Here is a 19,186-nt window from a genome sequence, read left to right as displayed (position 1 = left end):
TAATTAATAGAAATTTCCGTTGATGTCATTACTAAATTATTGTTGGTTTATTCACCAAAAAATAAAATAAATTATTGTTGGTCGGCTACCGCATGCAATGAATGGTAATAAAATTACATAAAATTGTGGACTGCTTCAATAAGATAACATTTGGACAAGTTTCGCGAACAACTTGATCTTTTTTCTTTGATTATTGCAAATACAACGGAGCTTACCAAAAAGTTAAAAGAAAATAAGTATATAAAATTAAAACCAAAACACACCATAAAAATTGGCCGACAATAATTTCCAAGTGGGAAATAGGATATATGCAGCGTATATCCACGTTATTGACTGTACCAATTCGATCAACATGTGGTAATGATTAATGACATTAATTCCCAAGTTAACCCCGTTTTACGTTTTTACTTTGGGTAGATTTGCATGTTTACTTTTTACTGACAAAGATATATATATATATATATATATATTTAAATAATTTTGCTTCAATAATGAAAGTACCTAAAAGAAAAGTAACATTCATTTCGTTTTTCTTTTTTGTTGACACGAACTTTAAAAAAAATATATATATATATATACTTTTTCCTAAATATTTTATTCAAATAAAAAGTACAAAAAATCATAAATGTAACTTGCTTATCATAGGCAAATCATGCCCTCAAGATTTCAAACATTATTTAATGCATCGCGGAAATCAACGGTACTTTAACTCATTTTGCTTTGTTGTTAATGAAATACACGGATAATTTATTCACCAAAATAAAAGGAAATGAAATATACGGATAATTATATTATATAATATTTCCTTAGCCTAAAAAGAAGAAGAGAACAAATATACGTATAATTGAAATAACTTATATACCTATAAAAGCATTTATCATTAACTTAACAATACCCTCAACATGTTACAAAGAATCCTTTTTTCAGCCAAAAAAAAAAATATATATATATATATATATATATATATATATATATATATATATGTTACAAAGAATTCTTTACAAAGTTGGACCCATAAAAATAAAAAAATAAAAAAATAAAGGAAATTGTTGGACCTACAATTTTTTTTTTAAAATTTGTTTTTTTTATTTATTTATTTTTTCAACTAGTCGAAAATTGAAACAACAATATACAGTATCAATTACGCTATTAGCCTTCAACACATCCTTATCGAACGTCACCCAAAAGATGAGCAAAGATGGCCTACCCCATCTCCGTCAAACCGCAATAAAGCTTAAGGTCAAATTCTCACCATTGTTAAATGGGATTCGTACGTGAGCCACACAGGATTCGTAAGTGACTTTTTTTTTTTTTTTTTTTACTAATTCAACTTATTAAATAAACAATGAACATAATATATTTTTATTTTATTTTTCTGAGTAAACAATAAATATTATGATTAGACATAATTACACTTTGTCCCCTTATCATTATCCTTTTGCTTTACTTTATCCTCAGTTGCAAAAATCCACTGCCTTTTAATCTATATACTGTTCAAATATCAAATTATTACGATCTTTATAAAAAAAAAAAATTATTCACGACGATATAAAAAGAAATTAGTAGAAAAATATAAGAAATTTATTTAATAATATATGAAAAAATTGATAAATGTAACATATAAGAATATGATAAGAATTATTTTTCTTTTTGGATATTTTAGAGATAAGATAATAACAAAAAAAGTGTAATAATTTCGAGGTTTACTAGTTGATGAGAATAGGAAATAGTCTGTACTTTCCAAAGGAGGCAAAGTCACACCAACTAAGAAGAAATTAATTAATTAATTAGTTAATCAAAAGAAAAAAAAGGAAAAAACAAATCAATGTTCCACGAATCGACCTAACGTGGGTACAATCGTCTTTTCAGGAAACGGCAATATTCTGATATAGTTGGAGCGGGAGGCGATATTTTTCTTTGGTAAAAATTTGGTAAATTATAGGTTTGGTTTTGGTATATTTATTTAATTTATTTTTGGCTATATTTTTTGGAACGGACTTACGTCTGGCAAAGTAGCTGAGGTGAGGGAGAGAGCGTGGAATCAATTGGGTTTGGGAATTGTAACATTTCGTCACCATCGAAAAGATTGATCCAAAAGCGAAGCAGAGAAAGCTTCAAAAGACCAATAACCAGTAACCACTGCCTCCAATATTCAACTTCTCAAAGCATTAAACAAAACTTTTTTTAGGCCTTTGATCCAACCAGGTACTTTCTCTTCCTCTGTGTTTGTTTGTGTTTGCTCTTATCATAAAGTTCACGGAAATCCTAGCTGTTTTTTGGAATGTTTTGGCTTTTTTGTTAAAAACTTTGTTATGCTTTCTGCTACTTTCGAATTGCTTTTTTTTGCTTTTTGGTGAGTGACTATTTGGTTGGATATTAGATTTTGTGGCAGAATTAGCTGAAAATGTTTCTTTCTTTTTTGGAATCAAAATGAAGAAAGTCAACTAAAAAGCAGCTGGAGCTTCCTCAGAATGAAAATAAATAAATAAATAAATAAAACGACCGGAAGAGCCTTTGTAATTGAAGTCAATGATTTTGGAAATGGGTATAAAAGCATGCTCGTTTAGAGCTCAACAAGCTTTAGTATATTTCATGTGATGTTTTAGATGTTTGTGTTTGCTAATTGGATTTAAGCGTATTTTTGGAACTGCGTATTTGTTTTACAGAGCTAGAAAATGAAAGAATCTTAACCAACAATTAAAAAGAAAAAAAAAGCAACTCGATTTTTTAAATTATTGAAAGAAAATTTCTGTTTTGTTGTTTAATTTGATCCTGTTATAGTTACGAAACTCACCAAAAAAAAAAAAAAGAAAGGCATTCTTTCTGGAGATTATGATATTTCGTGATTATATTTTGTACGGGATTTTAAATCTTTTAATGTGTTGGACTCATATTTTGTTCTTGTTACCCGCTTCTATAAGCAATTTTTCATCCCGGAGATTACCGATGCATAATGTAAGTTGTGTCTGTTGCAAACCAACACTGCTATTTACTCCTTCATTGCGGCTCTGGTGGTGACAAGAATAAAATAATTTCTTTTTAATTATATTTGTTTATGTTATGATGCTCTTGAAAGTCTGTATCCTCACACCTCATTGACAAGTCTCTGAATTCTTTTTTGTTCATAGATCAAAGGTCAAGGAGTACTACGTTATCTTATGGGATATGAGAACCTCTGTGTATGTATGATATATAAGGAACCGTAATCTCTTGGCCATTATGCATGTCTGGCCTTGTGGCCATTGTTGATAACGTGGAGGGAGCACTTTCTTGTGCAGAGAGAACAAAATCTCTTGATGCAATTCCTGACAAAGACCTTTCTTCAATATCAACTAATGGTGAGTTTTCTCATACTTCTGAAACTGCTGGCTTTAGAGTTGGGGAGCGTTTGCTCCCCAATGGGGAATCTTACTCCGGTTCACTGCTCGGCAACATCCCTGAAGGAAAGGGGAAGTATTTCTGGTCAGATGGTTGTGTATATGACGGTGAGTGGAGTCGGGGGATGAGACATGGGAATGGAAAAATTCAGTGGGCTTCTGGTGCAGTTTATGAGGGTGAATTTTCTGGTGGTTATTTACATGGTACAGGGATATACATTGGATCGGATAAATTGACCTACAAGGGACGTTGGCGATTAAATGTTAAACATGGTTTAGGATATCAAACTTATCCTAATGGAGATGGCTTTGAAGGGTCTTGGATCCAGGGAACACCAGAAGGCCCTGGTAAGTATACATGGGCTAATGGAAATGTTTATCTAGGAAATATGAAAGGAGGAAAAATGTCGGGGAAAGGAACTTTAACTTGGACAAATGGAGATTCATTTGAAGGAAGCTGGCTGAATGGGATGATGCATGGATTTGGAGTATATACGTGGAGTGATGGTGGCTGTTATGTTGGAACTTGGACACATGGATTAAAGGATGGAAAAGGATCATTTTATCCTAAAGGCAGCCGACTTCCGGCTGTAGAAGAACTTTACCTCAATGCTTTAAGGAAAAGAGGTTTATTGCCAGGTATGAAAAAGCAGAACAATGCGCATATCCATCATGCTACTTCAGCAGATTTGGGAAATGTCAAAGTTGGGGAGAGCCATGGATCTCGTCGTGGCTCATCTGATAAGCTCTCAAAGAGAAACATGTTAAATTTGGAGCAGTCTCGTGGCACAAATGTTTCCTTGGAAAGGCGGTGGAGCCTCGAGGTATCGATAGAAAAAGTGATTGGACATGATTCATCGTTAGGATTATCTGAACCTGTATTAGAAGGTGGAGAAAAGGATCCTTACCCAAACATTCCAATCTTGGAACGGGAATATATGCAGGGTGTCCTAATTAGTGAGCTAGTGTTAAACGATAGCTTTTCGTCTAGAAGAGCAAAACGGAGACAAAAGAAACTGGCAAAAGAGGTTAAGAAGCCAGGTGAAGCAATCATCAAAGGACACAGGAGTTATGATTTAATGCTGAGTTTGCAGCTTGGTATCAGGTACAGTCACGTTTTTACTTGCTTATATGCGCCTTATTAATGTTTACTGTATGAGCTTATTACTCAATGATACTTATTTATGCTGCCTAGAAAGTATCCAAGCTTGTACTCATTGATTTCCTACTTTTAAGAAAAAGAAAAAATAGAAAAGGAAAGAAAACCAGAAAATAATATTTAGTATCATGATAAAATCTTATGGTTTTCCTTCAGGTCAAATAATATTTTCTTGTGTGTGCTTCCAAAGACTTACCCCAGATAGCTTAAATTTGTTTTACTTGCGAATCATAATATCATCTAAGAGCAATGAAAAAAAATTCAGTCATCCATAACTAATTGTTTTGTAATTTTCCATTTCACAATTTTTGGGGAGCTTAATGTTGAACATGCATTAGAATATGGTCAGATATACTGTGGGGAAAATTACACCAATACAAAGGCGAGAAGTACGGGCATCAGATTTTGGCCCAAGGGCAAGTTTTTGGATGAATTTTCCTAAAGAAGGCTCTCAGCTGACGCCTTCTCATCAATCAGAAGATTTTAAGTGGAAAGATTATTGTCCTATGGTCTTCAGGTTGGTTGTTTGTCATTTAGTTGTGCTTCATTCCTTCTGTTGAATTTTGTGAGCAGCATGACTGCTTGATGCATTTGTAAAACATTGAACTTTCTATATATAAATGGAGCAGATGCTATATAATCAACTTTGAGTTTGTAAGTTGCTTATCTTCTTGCCATTTAAGCTGCATTTGTATTTCATGTTTTTGATGTTATATGCATAGCCTTGTTAATAGTAATGCCAACTGTAGGAATTTGAGGGAGATGTTCAAGATTGATGCTGCGGACTACATGATGTCTATTTGTGGAAATGATGCTCTAAGAGAACTCTCTTCACCTGGGAAAAGTGGTAGTGTGTTTTTTCTGTCCCAAGATGATCGTTTCATGATTAAGACACTCCGAAAATCTGAAGTTAAGGTCTGTTTGTCTCTTTCTGAACTCGGCCCCTTTCTGTTTGTGTTAATTGTAGTTAATTTCTTTATGGATGCTGAGTCCCAACTGTCTCAGCATATGTGTATGCGATTTGAAAACTTGAGCCTCTAAATTGTTTGCTGTGATATATATTTGCACAAGCAGATGGATTTATGGAAAAGAGAGCGCATTGTTTTTTTTTTTTTTTTTTTTTTTTAATTTAATTTAATTTTATTTTTTTGAATTACTATATTTTTCATCACTTGTTACTTAGAAACTACTTCGTCCATGTGTCTTTCGTTGGCTTGTTTTATTACTTTTATACTTTCAATTCTTTGCTAAAGTATTGCAGTTCGGAATTCATTACATTTTCTGTAGTCATTATTCTGTTTCCTTTGCCTCCTTTATTTCAATCTTTTGAACATCTACTGACTAATGATTTGATTAATAGGTTCTTTTGCGGATGCTTCCAGATTATCATCATCATGTAAGGTCATATGAGAACACACTGATCACAAAATTCTTTGGTCTTCATAGGATCAAACCTTCAAGTGGTCAAAAGGTAATGAGCACTATGACCTAGATTCTTTTCCACTGCAATGCTGGGGAGCTTGATATCATGCATAATGATATCATAACCAGCTCTACTTTTATCCTACAACCATTTAAAAAATTTTTAGTTCTTATGAGTTAGTATTACCAGGTCTAGGAGGCAATCTGACTTGTCTTATTGCTTATTTGTTTTATAAAATCTTTTGTACTCTTGAAGCTGATGCTAGTATAATAATTTCTGCTTTGCAGTTTCGTTTTGTAGTGATGGGAAATATGTTCTGTACAGAATTAAGAATACATCGAAGGTTTGATCTGAAAGGTTCATCTCTAGGGCGTTCTGCAGACAAGGTTGAAATTGATGAAAACACAACCCTTAAGGATTTGGATTTAAACTATTCCTTTTATTTGGAACCATCGTGGAGGGAGGCTTTATTGCAGTAAGTAAAAATTCCGAAAGTTTTTTCTTTAATCTCAATTTCCTGCACTTTGCAATTCGTAATTTAGGTCTATCGAATATTGTTTTTGTAATATAATGCTGCAGATAACTAGTTGCTTCTACAATTTTGCTAAGAAAATGTGAAATTCAAGAATGACTTTGGTCCTAATTATTCCATAATCATTGCTGCTCGTATTATTAATGTTTTCTTCCTATATAAACTTTTCATGCAGGCAGATTGAAATTGATAGTAAGTTTTTGGAAGCCCAGAACATAATGGATTACAGCCTTCTGCTGGGTGTGCATTATCGTGCCCCACAGCACCTAAGAACTTTCATGTCCTCCAATCGGGGCATGAGAGATGGATTGGAAATGCTTGCAGAGGAAGGTAACGTAAATGCTTAAATTTAAAGAGCTTGTTCCTAACCACCCTTATCCATATAAATTGTTATATCGTTGGCAGGAAGCATGCTAGTCTATTATTTGTTCTTGATTACTAATAACGATTTAAAGCAAAGATGGGAAATCAATGTAGCCATAATAAAACTTGTGATAGAATTTACTTACAGGAAGTGTAATGTTTAATGAAAATGAAGCAACAAAGGTCAAATGGAATGGCTTACATGCTTTAAATGAATTACAACACCACCTGCAAAAATTGGTTTCTATCCCATCATTTCTTGTGTTCTCCTTTGTGACAGCTTGTGCTTTTGTAGTTTTCTAGTGTGTTTTTCCATTTTTTCTACTTTTGCTTTGTGTTGGGCCCTCTTCAAGATAGCTCTTGAGTTGCCCCTTTTCTTTTTTGGTATGATTAACATTTAAGTTTTCTTGGTGATGTTTCAACAGAGACTTTAGAGGATGAGATCTCCAACTACCCTCAGGGCCTTGTTTTAGTCCCTCGAGGAGATGATAATAGTGTAGTTGTGGGTCCTCACATCAGAGGTAGTCGATTGCGAGCATCATCTGCTGGTGATGAGGAAGTGGATCTACTCCTACCAGGTACAGCAAGGTAAGAATGCATTATAATGGCGGAGGATCAATCTTTTGTAATGCCTTTTTTTTTTTTTTTTTTTTTGGTTTGACTTATTTGATGCATTTTGCCTCAGCTGATAAATGTTTTTTATATAGGCCTTTTAAGGGTCTTAGTCTTAGATAAATGAATGTTTTTTGTAGCCAAAAATAACACTAGAAAAAACGTACTTTTTGCATATTGTTAATTTTGAACTTCATGTTGTAGAATTCAATTGTATTTTCTGTTACTTTTGAAATGCAGACTCCAAATTCAACTGGGGGTGAATATGCCAGCAAGGGCAGAGCAGGCTTTAGAGAACCATGAAAAGCAGACGTTTCATGGAGTATATGACGTAGTGCTATATTTGGGTATCATTGATATATTGCAAGAGTACAACATGAGTAAGAAGATTGAACATGCATACAAATCTCTTCAGTTTGATTCCTTATCCATATCCGCCGTGGACCCTACATTCTATTCCCGGCGCTTCTTAGAATTCATTCAGAAGGTGTTCCCCACTAATGCTGTAACGAGTTAAAAAATAATTTTTGGAATCTAATATATCAAAAGCCTCTTATGTTTTCTGTTTTACCCTTTGATAAGCCACTTGTTTTCCATGTTGCAACTGCAAAGTTTAAACGCTATTCTTATAGCTCTTGAGTGGCCGTTTGGAATTCTGTGATGTTAGTATGGCTAAGCTGGTGGGTGCAATCCTCAACATTATTCTGCTAATACATCGAATTTTATTTGTTTGATGGTTTTATTTGGTTTTGAAATCTCGAGCGCATGCGCCGTCTGTTCTTAAATTACTTGCAATGTGGTTAATAAATATGACTTGTTAAAGGTGATAGAAAAAGAAAGAATTAAGGCCCCCGACAAAGAGAACCCCTGCAAAACATATTATACATCAGTCCTTTGTGCAATGAATCATCTTATTATCTCTATTCATTCACCAGAAACTATTTTTATTCCACCCACTGTGAGAGAGAAAATTATTGGGAGTGAAAGCTGCTGACGATTGAGGTGTCAAATTGATATTTGACAAATTCGTATAACCTTCATCTTTACCGGAGAAAACTTCAGTTACAAAATCCATTTTACAGCTGACAAGAAAATGAAATAAAATGAATTATAATAAATAGCTAGTACACTATGGGGAAAAATATCTTTATAGGGTTCAAAATTGACAGGCTAATAGGTAATCAAAGGATAAATGCTAGGTGTCAATTCAAAGCCTAATTGGGTCCTCGTAGCTTTTAACCCTTGTACAGTCTATATGGATTAAATATAAGATACACCATGCTTCAAAATATCCTTCGCACAACCTCTATAGAACGCCCAGGTGTGATACAGGCAGCTTCAAGGTCGACTATCCCATATTAGGTGGTGGGGGTGGACGAATGCCTTGCCCGGGAAAACCTTGTGGAGGTGGCATTGTTGGAGGCCTACCCATCTGAGCACCGGGAGTGAAATTTGCCATTGTGTTATTAGTAGCTGGGGGTGGAGGAGGGGCTGGTGGAGCTCCTCCAGGGGGCATAGGCCTAGGGCCATTAGCCATTGGAGGTGGTGGTGGTGGTGGTAAGGATCCGGGTAGAGAGGTGGGTGGGGCTCTAGGAGGGTTTCCTATGGGTGCGCCTGGTGGCAATCCTTGTGGTGGTGGAGGAGGAGGAGCTTGAGGTGGAGGGGGCAAAGGCCTTGGTGGAACACCAGGAGCGGTTGGGCCATTGGCTGCTGGAGAAGGCTGAGGCTTGTTTGCCTCTTGTGGCTTGGATTTGAAATATAGCTGCAACTGCATGTTGACATGTCCACAAATAACGAGGTTAGATAAGTAACCCAACCAAAAACATAGTAAAATAGATATCATCCCGTTCTCTCAAAAAGTATGGTTGGTCCAGACTGATTCAGCTAGTGGGTGACTTAATATATTGGTGAAATCCGATTATTTTGGACACATTATAAAAGAAACTGCAATAAGAAGAATGAAAGTTGACCCACACAATTCAAGCAAAACCAAAAAAGAAGAAAAATTTACCCACCAACAGAATCAAGTTCTTTAGTCAAAACTGACTAAACATATGACATTGCGTGATGGACCAAACAAACACATAAAGTCAGTGGCCAAGAACACCATAAGTGCTTGAAGCATTAGAACATGAGCCAGAAACACTAACCGTGAACATTTTTGAATCTGGATCCCAATGAGAGAAGAACTTCGGAGTTGATTTATCAATTTCTGTGCTTGGAACCTGAAACCACAAATAAATATCAACTAATCCTTCGAAAAGTAACTCACAAATAAAAAGAATGAAGGAAAAACGATAGGAATAAAATATTTACCTTGAAAGCTATGATCTCATATGGGTCGGCTGCAAAAAGAAGATACTGATATCTCTTGTCAAAGGGCTGAACCCTCTTTATCCATGAAAAAGAAAACATAAAAAGAAGATTAGCATACTGTTATCTAGCAAATTTTCAGCATCATAACTGCAATTTCACTGTGTGTGTGTGTGTGTGAGAGAGAGAGAGAGATTAGGATAAAACAGTAGAAGGATAATCAGAAAACACTTGCAGCACGCACTAGCATCATTATAACGCTTACCTGCTCATAAGATGACATAAATCGGTGTCTTGGCTTCGTGAGGTCTTCAATTTCAGGATATTCAATCTACATGAAGTACCAAAACAAATCTTTGCAAGATCAAAGTTCAAAACAACCATAGACGATTTTACACAAAGATAATAACAAATATTAAAAAATAAAAAATAAAAAATAAAAAAAAGAAGAAGAAGACGACATTACTATAGCAATTAACACACACCTGGAAGAGAAGCGACCTTTGCTTCGTCTCTGGATCAAATTGTTTTGTGACACGGTAACCAGGCCTACCAATTTTAACTGGATGCATATGAAATAATTAGAGGAAGATATTAGAATGATACAGTTATAAAGATTCAGTAAAAAATTCATTAGCATGTTCAAAGTGAAGAAGATAGAATAATACTGAAAGCAGTATTGATACACAGTTATGAAAGATTCAGTGAAAATTTCATTAGCATGTTCCATGTAGAAGAGATAGAATATTACTAAAAGATAGCAAGAATGATTTCAAGAAAATCAAAAGTGGGGAATAAACCACGCACTCTGCTCACAAATTCCATATTCTTATGTTAACCAAAATTTGGCTATCAATATAAATAAGTTGTCCCCAACACTAGTCAATAACGACCTTATAGTAAAAAACCATTTTTTCTTTACATGGAATACTCAAGTCTATTCAACAACTTATGCAAGTCATTCACCCCCACAAAAAATAAATAAATAAATTACGCATGTCATACTTAAAAGTATTGTCTATTTCTCTTACACATTCAGCACCACAACTTTGTCACAAAAACCAAAGAAAAATAAATATTGATATATCAATCTCCATGTGTTATCTCCTAAAGCCTACCAAGACTTGACTAGCACACTATATAACTGCCTCAGCTAAACATTGTACAGCAAGAAAATGATCATGGAAGGAGTAGCAAGAAAATTGTGAAGTAATTATAGTTGGCAGTAGTAACTGCAACAGTAGGAACAGAGATAATGAGAGGCAAACCAGTTTTACGAACGGAGACTTTGCGTTTGTGGGGTTGAGGCTGAGCGGGAGCCTCCTTAGCCTCTCGGGCGGCTCTCTTAGCCAAATTAGTTTGATGGCGCTTGCCTTGTGTGTGGGCCAAGTAATTGCCCTCGTTGTTATGCAGCGTCAAGCAAAGCTTGCATTCGTAACTAAAAAAACCCAATTGAAAAAAGGTTAGGAAAATTGCATCAAAATCACCCACCACATCCAAAACACACAACAGCAACAACAGAGGGAGAAAAGTACCTTCCAAGGTGGTTGCGCATAAAGTAGGGATCTTTAGCGAGATCGATAGTCTCAAGGGCGAGTCTACGGAGGCGCTCACGGCGGTCGATGGCCTCGTTCTGAGCTGAGGCAGCGCCTCCGCTACCAGGCTTCGATCCCCACTCTCTATCCATGTTGCTTGATTTCGATTGCTCACTCTCTCACTCCCTCACTCTCACTGCGTTTTATGTCTTCGATTCCTTCCCTGCTCCCTAGCAGCGTCTTCAACCCACCTCCTTTTTTTTTTTTCTTTTTTTCTGAAAAATTATGGAACCAACGCAAACCCAACCTAAGGTATAATCTGGAAGCTGCTCTCAAAAAACATAATAATAATAATAACAACAAATAAAAAAATAAAACTTTCTTTAATCGGGTTCGGTTACCCGACGCCGGTTCTAGTTGGGGTAGTTCAATTTCCAGTCCAGCCCATAAAATTGGACCCAACAGGCCCATTTTACTGGTCTTTTTTTTTTTTTTTGGGAAAGGCCATTGCATTTGTTGTCCTTTTTCCAAATGATAAGACTTGTTAAATTTTAGGACTAAAAGCTTTATTTGTTCAAAACAAAATCTTTGAATGCCAAAAATTAAAAGACTTTTGAGGACTTTTTAACTTTCATAAACATAATATGAATTTCAAATACTGAAGAGATTAGAAGCCCATTATAGCACCGAACATATTGATGAGCTTGATAATGATAGCTGACGATCACACGGATGCTGGATCAGGTGCAAACTACAAACACCAATGTCTTAAAAAGCATTAATTGTCTTATACTTGAATACATACATCATCGTGTACATTTATAAATACAGGTAGGTGTGTACATAGCCAGCAAATTTGGCCAAATATTAAAGTGCAAAAGCATGTATGGATTATGAAAAAGAAATTATAAATTATAATATCTACGAATCAGGTAGCTTGTCTACTCGTTCGGTGAGTGATTGCGATGCATGCTGGTTTGGCATCACCTGATTGAAAAATGTTCTTCCTTGTATTATAAAGAAAGGGACTCCCTACAAACTCTTTCATCCAAAAACATTTCTTTCCAATCTTCCACTCTCTTTTGATTTCCTTAATCATCATATTATTTAGAAGAATCATCAACAAAGCCTTTTACATCCTCACTAGTTTTAATTACAAGAATTTAAATTTAAACCAAGCATGACACCTAGCTCATGAGTGGTAGGGGGATGGGAATATTATCATTAACTTTCATCATGATGACTAATGACATATAATAAAATAAAACGAAAAAAAGAAGAAGACATATATATATATGATGTGCTACAAAGTAAATGAATTAAAAATAAAACAAAACAAAACAAAACTCAAAAGTCCTACCCCATTGTACCCACAAGAAGGAAGCCCAAGTTCCAGCAATTTTGGGGGTTGTTGGTGAGGTAAAACTTAAACATATGTACTGTTGCCAAGCTCTTGTCCTTGTTATTGTTAATACAATTCAATGCGATTACTAAATAGTAATTAAACCAGATTAAGGTTTTTAATAAGCTGATCATAACCATTTAGTACAAGCGTATAATTACTCATAATTAGCGCATTTCTATGTATGGTACATGGGAGGGGAAATTTCTTATTTTATATAAATTCGACTCCATTTTTGGATTAACTAAAACTAAGCAATAAGGAAAAGCTCTATAATACAGGATTTTTGATTTGGTGAATGTTCTAAATTGATTTGATTTTGTGAAATAAACAAGCAACAAAACAAAAGGATTGTTGTCCTAGGGAGAAACATATCATGGATATGAACCCAAATAAAAACAGAATAAAATGTAATTTTTTTTTTTTTGGGAACAAAGGAAAAGTCAATTTCTTTTGTTCTTTAGCTCTTTAATGGTGGGGATCAGAATTTGGTCACCATACAATGATAGTGCCCCTTCACCAGACGGTCGGCTGCTTTGCTACAGCACAATTTTTTTTTTTCCCTTTATTTTTTATTTTTTTATAAAAAATCTGGGCCTGAATTATAATGAACACGTCAAAACTCTACACATTCTGCGTTTTGCCTGCCACTGACTCTCTCCTTTATTTCCCAAACTCAATTTTCTATTCTCAACTATGACCCATCCTTTCCGTTTCCGTTCCTCCAAAAATGATTTTGTTCGATCTTGTCAATGTTTCAAAATTTATGTCCAATATACATATATATATATATATATATATTTTATCCCTTTATTTCTGAATTTTTTGTTAAATTTAATTGACCAGTAAGATTTTCTCACTTCAATAATACGAAATAATTGAAGAATTTTTATTTCCAGATAAATATTTCCAATATAGTTCATACATCTTGCATGATATATATCACTTGTACTAGTTATACAAACATGTAAAGCGCGCTTTGAGTAATAAAATCATTAAGATTGCACTCCTAAATCCATTAAATAATTAAAAAAAATAAAGGAAATTAATTCCGAGACATAAAACAGAGCTATAAGGAATATAACATTAAATTCCAGTGAGTTGGAGAAACACTCAAATATAAGCATGGGGAAGCTATAACAGAAATTGAGATATCTTTATTTTCTTTTTTAACTGGGGAATCCATAAAAGAGAAGTAGGAGGTGGGACAAGGATAAAAGAGAACAGAGTTAGGACAGAGGCTAGGAGTTCCACAAATACGGCATCGCATCTCAGAAAAAATAAAAAAGAAAAAAATGTAAAATCAGAAAAAAAGAAAAGAATAAATACGTTGGTTGTGTCTACTGTGTTGTTGGTCAGGTAGCCGTTTTCTTTTGCTTCTCTCTCTCTCTCTCTCTCTCTCAAAAAGATAGATAGATGCCCATTGGCATTACCTTTCCTCTCTCTATCTCTTTCTTTCTCTGTATTTATAATAAACATTTTTGTTCCATTTCATTGCTTTGACAGTACTTTTCAGGGAGTTTCTGAGAGACCCATTTGACGGAAAAAGAAAGCACTAATTATCAGAGATAGAGATAGATAAAGATAGTTGAATAAAAAAAATGGGTTCTTCTTCAGGTCAGAGCAGTAGCTACGATCTGTCATTCAAGATCTTATTGATCGGTGATTCTGGTGTTGGCAAAAGCAGTCTTCTCGTTAGTTTCATCTCTAACACCGTCGATAATCTAGCTCCAACTATTGGTAAATTTACTAACTCCAACTAACTTTCTGTTTGGATGATCCGAAAAGGGGAAAAAAAAAAAAAAAAAAAAAAACTGTCCTTTGACCTTTTACTCTATCCTTGACATAAATTATAGAGGATTCTGTATTTTCCATGTGTTTTGCTTTTTCCTATACCCACTTGAGGATTCAAATGGTGCCTGTTCCTGTTGGATCTGTAATTAGATTTTGGTTCTGATGAGAGAGTGTGTCATCATTTTCAGCTCATCAATAACCTTGAGCATTTTTCTCAAAGATAACTTCTCATATTTTTTGTTTTCTCTCATGGTCTTAAGCTCTATAGCCCCGGTTTTGTATATTAAACTTATTTCCAATTTCCATCGTACGGATCCCACTAAAGCAGTTACTCTAAGATTTTTGATGCTTTTGTCTACTTTAAATTCACTGGTACAATCATTGCTGTGCCATTGATATGCCGAGTTTTTGTTTTCTTATTTTTAATCACTTCTTTGATATGATCATACATAAGAGTGTTCATTTTTCTGATCTTTTCTTTACCGGGTCTTTGTTGACTCTATCTATAGGTGTGGATTTTAAGATCAAGCAACTCTCAGTAGGTGAGAAGAGATTGAAGCTGACGATTTGGGACACTGGTAAGTGATCGCACTACTCTGTTTTGGTTCTGTACCCAATTTTCAGAATTTCGGCCGTGTGTGTGAAACTGCTTAACGGTTTAAGTTTTCAAATTTGATGACCATTGCATTATTAAATTTGAAAATTCATTAGGCCTAATTTCATATGTTAACATTGGCGTAAATGCATCTGTATACTGATATGATAACTAATTAAGTTGTTTGATTGCACTTTGTAATGTTCTGATTAAGCACCGGACAGATTTATATTATTTTGAATTGCTCATGTTCTGAAGCTAAGTTGCAAAGGTCTATAGAAGTTCGTAACATGCTAGTGCCAAAGGAATTTTCCTTTGGGCTCCTAATTGTTACTTGCAAGTTTTACTTTATGGTGTTCAAATGCTATTTCTTCGTTGAACAGGTCAAATGGTTTCTATGTATTAGATTATTCTGTTCTCTAGTATTACTAGGTGCTTTTAAGAATAATTTGTCACAAGATGAGAAAACATATTGTCTATTGCAGCTGGACAGGAAAGATTCAGAACATTAACAAGCTCTTACTACAGAGGTGCCCAAGGGATCATTCTAGGTATGCTATCAAACATATATCATGACATTCTTCAATCTGGATTCTCAAATTGATTTACGGAAAATGTGACATTGCTTTCAACTTGTTAATAGACAACGATTTTGATACTATTACCGTTTTTATATATGCTTTTTTTTTCTGATGAATTGAAATTGAAATGAGGGAATAGAATATGTTTACTGCTAACTTTTAAATTTGAATGAAATCTGGCAAGTGTTAACAATCTTGGACACTTTCAACTTCTGGTCATTACTTGTAGTTGAAGAAAGTTGAAACTATCTTGCTTATGCATCTTGGATGCCTTGAAGTACCTTCTCTTTCGATTTCATTCTTTGCGCTCTAAAATCTTTTGTAGCATAAGTCTTGTATTCCGTTTCTTCACTCTTTGTTTATAACAGAAGTCAATGTGAATCAGTGCATAGTAACTGTCATGAAATATGCATCAGTTACCGCATAACAAATGTAAACAAATCCTAATTATAACTTTAACAATATTCTCTCCATTCAATTGATATGTTTGAGCTAACAGAGTGATCTGTGTGCTTGTTTTGTAGTTTATGATGTAACAAGGAGAGACACGTTTACAAATTTATCAGATGTATGGGCTAAAGAAGTGGAACTGTACTCGACTAATCAGGACTGCGTCAAAATACTTGTTGGCAACAAAGTTGACAGAGTAAGTTTAATGCTCTCAATATATTAGGCTAAAAACTTTGTTCACATCCTTGCCTTATTGTGAAAATTCAATGACATTTCATCTTCGTGTGTGTTGTTGAGTAACAGACTTCCAAGATCTACTTCCTTATCTTCATGTGTATATACATATTTCCTCCTGGTGACTACAGATGTTGTCTATGAGATCTTGTCAAGTTTTATAATCTTCTCCAAATTATAATTCTGTCTCCATCTCTATCTTGCTGCTGTTGATAATGACATAGTATTTACTTTACAGAAAACAGAAGAGGGTTGTATACAGATTTATTTATGATTAATTACTTAAAAGAAAATTTCTATGACTTCAGGATTCTGAAAGGGCTGTAACTAGAGAAGAGGGAATTGCTCTAGCTAAAGAGCTTGGATCCTTATTTCTTGAATGTAGTGCAAAAACCAGGGAAAATGTGGAGCAATGTTTTGAAGAGCTTGCCTTAAAGGTATTCTTTTGCAAAAGCTTTCAAATACTTCTTGTTTTTGAACCTTAAAAATTATGATTGCCAAGATTATACGATTGAATTTTGAGTTCTGATCATATTAGTACTGTTTGAATAACAACAGATAATGGAAGTTCCCAGTCTTTTAGAAGAAGGTTCAACTGCTGTAAAAAGAAACATTATAAAGCAAAAACAAGAATTTCAAGCACCTCCAGGCGGTGGTTGTTGCTCGTAAAAGATGTTGCATTTGAGCTGTTGGATATGAAAGCTTGACTCATATCAAAAACAGATCATGTATATGTAATTTTTTTTTATTTTTTTTTTATTCTTTGTTTAAATTTTATTTTCTTCCTTCGGTTGCTATTTTATTATCATCACTTGTTCACTTGTACTTACTATGGGGAAATTGGCACTCAAAACGACATCTGCTAGCTTTGTGTAAATCTGGTTGCCTCTTGTTTTTCACCCACGCTGTGAAACGCTGTGAAACATACGTGAGCTTTCTACTTCATCTTTGGATCCAATGGTTTTATTCATATTATTCCTAAGATGGCTAGCACTATACTAATGCTCAGATCAGATTCACTTTCAAGCGGAAACAAAGTTAAGACTACTATGATAAAGGTTGCATTTTTTTTTCTTTTTTTTTTGGGTGAATATAAAGGCTGCGTTAGGTTTAAGGAATAAATTCAAAAATGAGATGGAATCAAATTAACGATAGAACGCAATAAAATGAAAAGTTTATTCCACTGTCTTTTTAAAAGATGAAATAAATTCAACAATGAAATGGAATCAATTAGCCATAAAATGCAATAAAATTAAAAGATTATTCTATTGTCTCTTTTAAAGATCAAACGGACGTTACGAATAAATTATTGAATAGACTGTAATATCTGATTACCAAATCAACTTTTTTCCGGATAGGAGAGAAAATTGAACGGAAAGAGTGAAGGAAAATAGAGAGAGAGAGAGAGAGAGAGAGAGAGAGAGAGAGAGTAAAGATAGATTAGACTAGGGTAGACTAAAGGACCACCAATATCGAAAAATGCTAATTATGTTTTTCATACACATAATATCATAGGCTTGGGCTCAAAATACTAATCTCAAACCTTAAATTTCATAATATATATATATATATATAGAAAAATTATTCACTCAAGGATTAGTGTAGAATGGATTTGAACTATATATATATATATATTTAAAAAAAAAAAAAACTTATATTAATTCCATGAACCGGTGGCAGATTTTCTGCCTAAATGAATTATTGATGAATTACGAAGGAAAAAAAAATAAATAAATAAAAGATTTAAATAAGCTCTATAGGTTTCAAGGACTATATCACATGTGCAAGATGAATATAAAAGAATTTGAGCATTTCTGGGAAACCTAATGAGCTCTATAGCATGCTGATTTGTCTGAACCCTTCGCTGGATCAGGTTTAGTGATCTTGATTGTTTCAGGCTGGACGAGAAGAAAGAAGGTCAAAAAAAAGTTTCAATTACAGATCAACAACTACCATAAAAAGGTACCGAAAAGCAAAAACCTCAGCTTTGCAGTCAAGCTCTGCAAGCCTTTGCTTTATGTCTCTATCACCGGAAAAGAAAAATTGCTTTACATTGATTTTTGTTTTTGCACTCTGCTCAAGGAGCTCCAACATTGTCAGTTTACACATGTGCTCTCCTGGACCCAGTTTTCTTATTATATTTATTTATTTATTTTTGTGGTGAATGATCTATTGGACCCAGTTACAATTACAAATGCTGCTCATTTCGATAAGACCAAAGTTTCGAGGCATTAAATTAAATGATCAAAATATAGACGACACAATGGGGCTAGTCTGGCTTTCAAAATCATGTGAACAGCCAACACTTAAACAGTCTCAAAGAACTTAATCCCGTACTCATTGGCTAATGCCTGGCCCTTTGGTTTTTGAACAGCCTACAAGAAAAAGTTTTAAACTACTCATTATTATGTCTCAGTGAGTGCAGACTCCGAGATAGATGTTGAGAAGGTTTCATTTATTACCCTTTTGCCCTCATCCAAGTGAACTTTGTCACCCACTAATATTTTGTTCACATTGCTAGGGGCATGACGCTCAATGTTTCTGATCCAGTTCCTGATGTCCAGATCAAATAGTGGGCCAGGATCCTAAATGTGTAAAGATTCATTTTTAAGATTATTTTTCAAGGAATATAAGGTTAGAAATAGAGAAGTGTGGAGGGAAAAAAAAAAGAAAAAAAAACCATTGTTCGTCTGTTGCATAGTTGACCAGCAATACATCCACAGCTCCCATGCATAATCTATAAGAAACATTTTGTAATTTTACAGATTTTTTGTTGAAAACCTCACGTACATGTTAAAAGCGGTGAGAGACTAAAG

General features: G+C 34.3%; 3 protein-coding genes across 5 annotated transcripts; 2 read left to right on the top strand and 1 right to left on the bottom strand.

Moving 5' to 3' along the window:
- The first annotated feature begins 1,928 nt into the window (after positions 1 to 1,928).
- On the top strand, positions 1,929 to 8,206 carry LOC107407394 (phosphatidylinositol 4-phosphate 5-kinase 9). Of its 2 annotated transcripts, none has more exons than XM_016014245.4 (9): positions 1,929 to 2,205; positions 3,129 to 4,482; positions 4,886 to 5,053; positions 5,286 to 5,451; positions 5,897 to 6,007; positions 6,247 to 6,434; positions 6,667 to 6,821; positions 7,280 to 7,432; positions 7,707 to 7,874. In XM_016014245.4, the coding sequence occupies exons 2-9, from the start codon at positions 3,224 to 3,226 to the stop codon at positions 7,727 to 7,729; spliced, it is 2,223 nt and encodes a 740-aa protein (XP_015869731.3). In that variant the 5' UTR covers positions 1,929 to 2,205; positions 3,129 to 3,223; the 3' UTR covers positions 7,730 to 7,874. The 2 variants fall into 2 exon arrangements, with proteins under 2 accessions (XP_015869731.3, XP_015870188.3); XM_016014702.4 differs by having other exon boundaries at positions 1,930 to 2,205; positions 7,280 to 7,442; positions 7,707 to 8,206.
- Positions 8,207 to 8,560: 354 nt separating this feature from the next.
- LOC107408128 (uncharacterized) lies at positions 8,561 to 11,649 on the bottom strand. Its single transcript, XM_016015494.4, has 7 exons — positions 11,315 to 11,649; positions 11,048 to 11,217; positions 10,265 to 10,341; positions 10,045 to 10,110; positions 9,783 to 9,857; positions 9,617 to 9,691; positions 8,561 to 9,234 (listed from the first exon to the last, which is right to left on the bottom strand). Exons 1-7 carry the CDS (start codon positions 11,464 to 11,466, stop codon positions 8,815 to 8,817), a joined length of 1,035 nt encoding a protein of 344 aa, XP_015870980.2. The 5' UTR covers positions 11,467 to 11,649; the 3' UTR covers positions 8,561 to 8,814.
- A 2,106-nt stretch (positions 11,650 to 13,755) lies between these two features.
- LOC107406393 (ras-related protein RABC2a) lies at positions 13,756 to 17,315 on the top strand. Of its 2 annotated transcripts, XM_016013507.4 has the most exons (7): positions 13,756 to 14,075; positions 14,223 to 14,456; positions 15,020 to 15,088; positions 15,591 to 15,656; positions 16,211 to 16,332; positions 16,679 to 16,807; positions 16,929 to 17,315. In XM_016013507.4, the coding sequence occupies exons 2-7, from the start codon at positions 14,318 to 14,320 to the stop codon at positions 17,037 to 17,039; spliced, it is 636 nt and encodes a 211-aa protein (XP_015868993.1). In that variant the 5' UTR covers positions 13,756 to 14,075; positions 14,223 to 14,317; the 3' UTR covers positions 17,040 to 17,315. The 2 variants fall into 2 exon arrangements, with proteins under 2 accessions (XP_015868993.1, XP_060668675.1); XM_060812692.1 differs by lacking the exon at positions 13,756 to 14,075 and having other exon boundaries at positions 14,082 to 14,456.
- Positions 17,316 to 19,186: the final 1,871 nt, after the last annotated feature.

This window comes from Ziziphus jujuba, chromosome 11, assembly GCF_031755915.1.
Source record: "Ziziphus jujuba cultivar Dongzao chromosome 11, ASM3175591v1".
Lineage (NCBI taxonomy): Eukaryota > Viridiplantae > Streptophyta > Magnoliopsida > Rosales > Rhamnaceae > Ziziphus > Ziziphus jujuba.
This window is presented reverse-complemented; position numbering and strand designations above follow the sequence as displayed.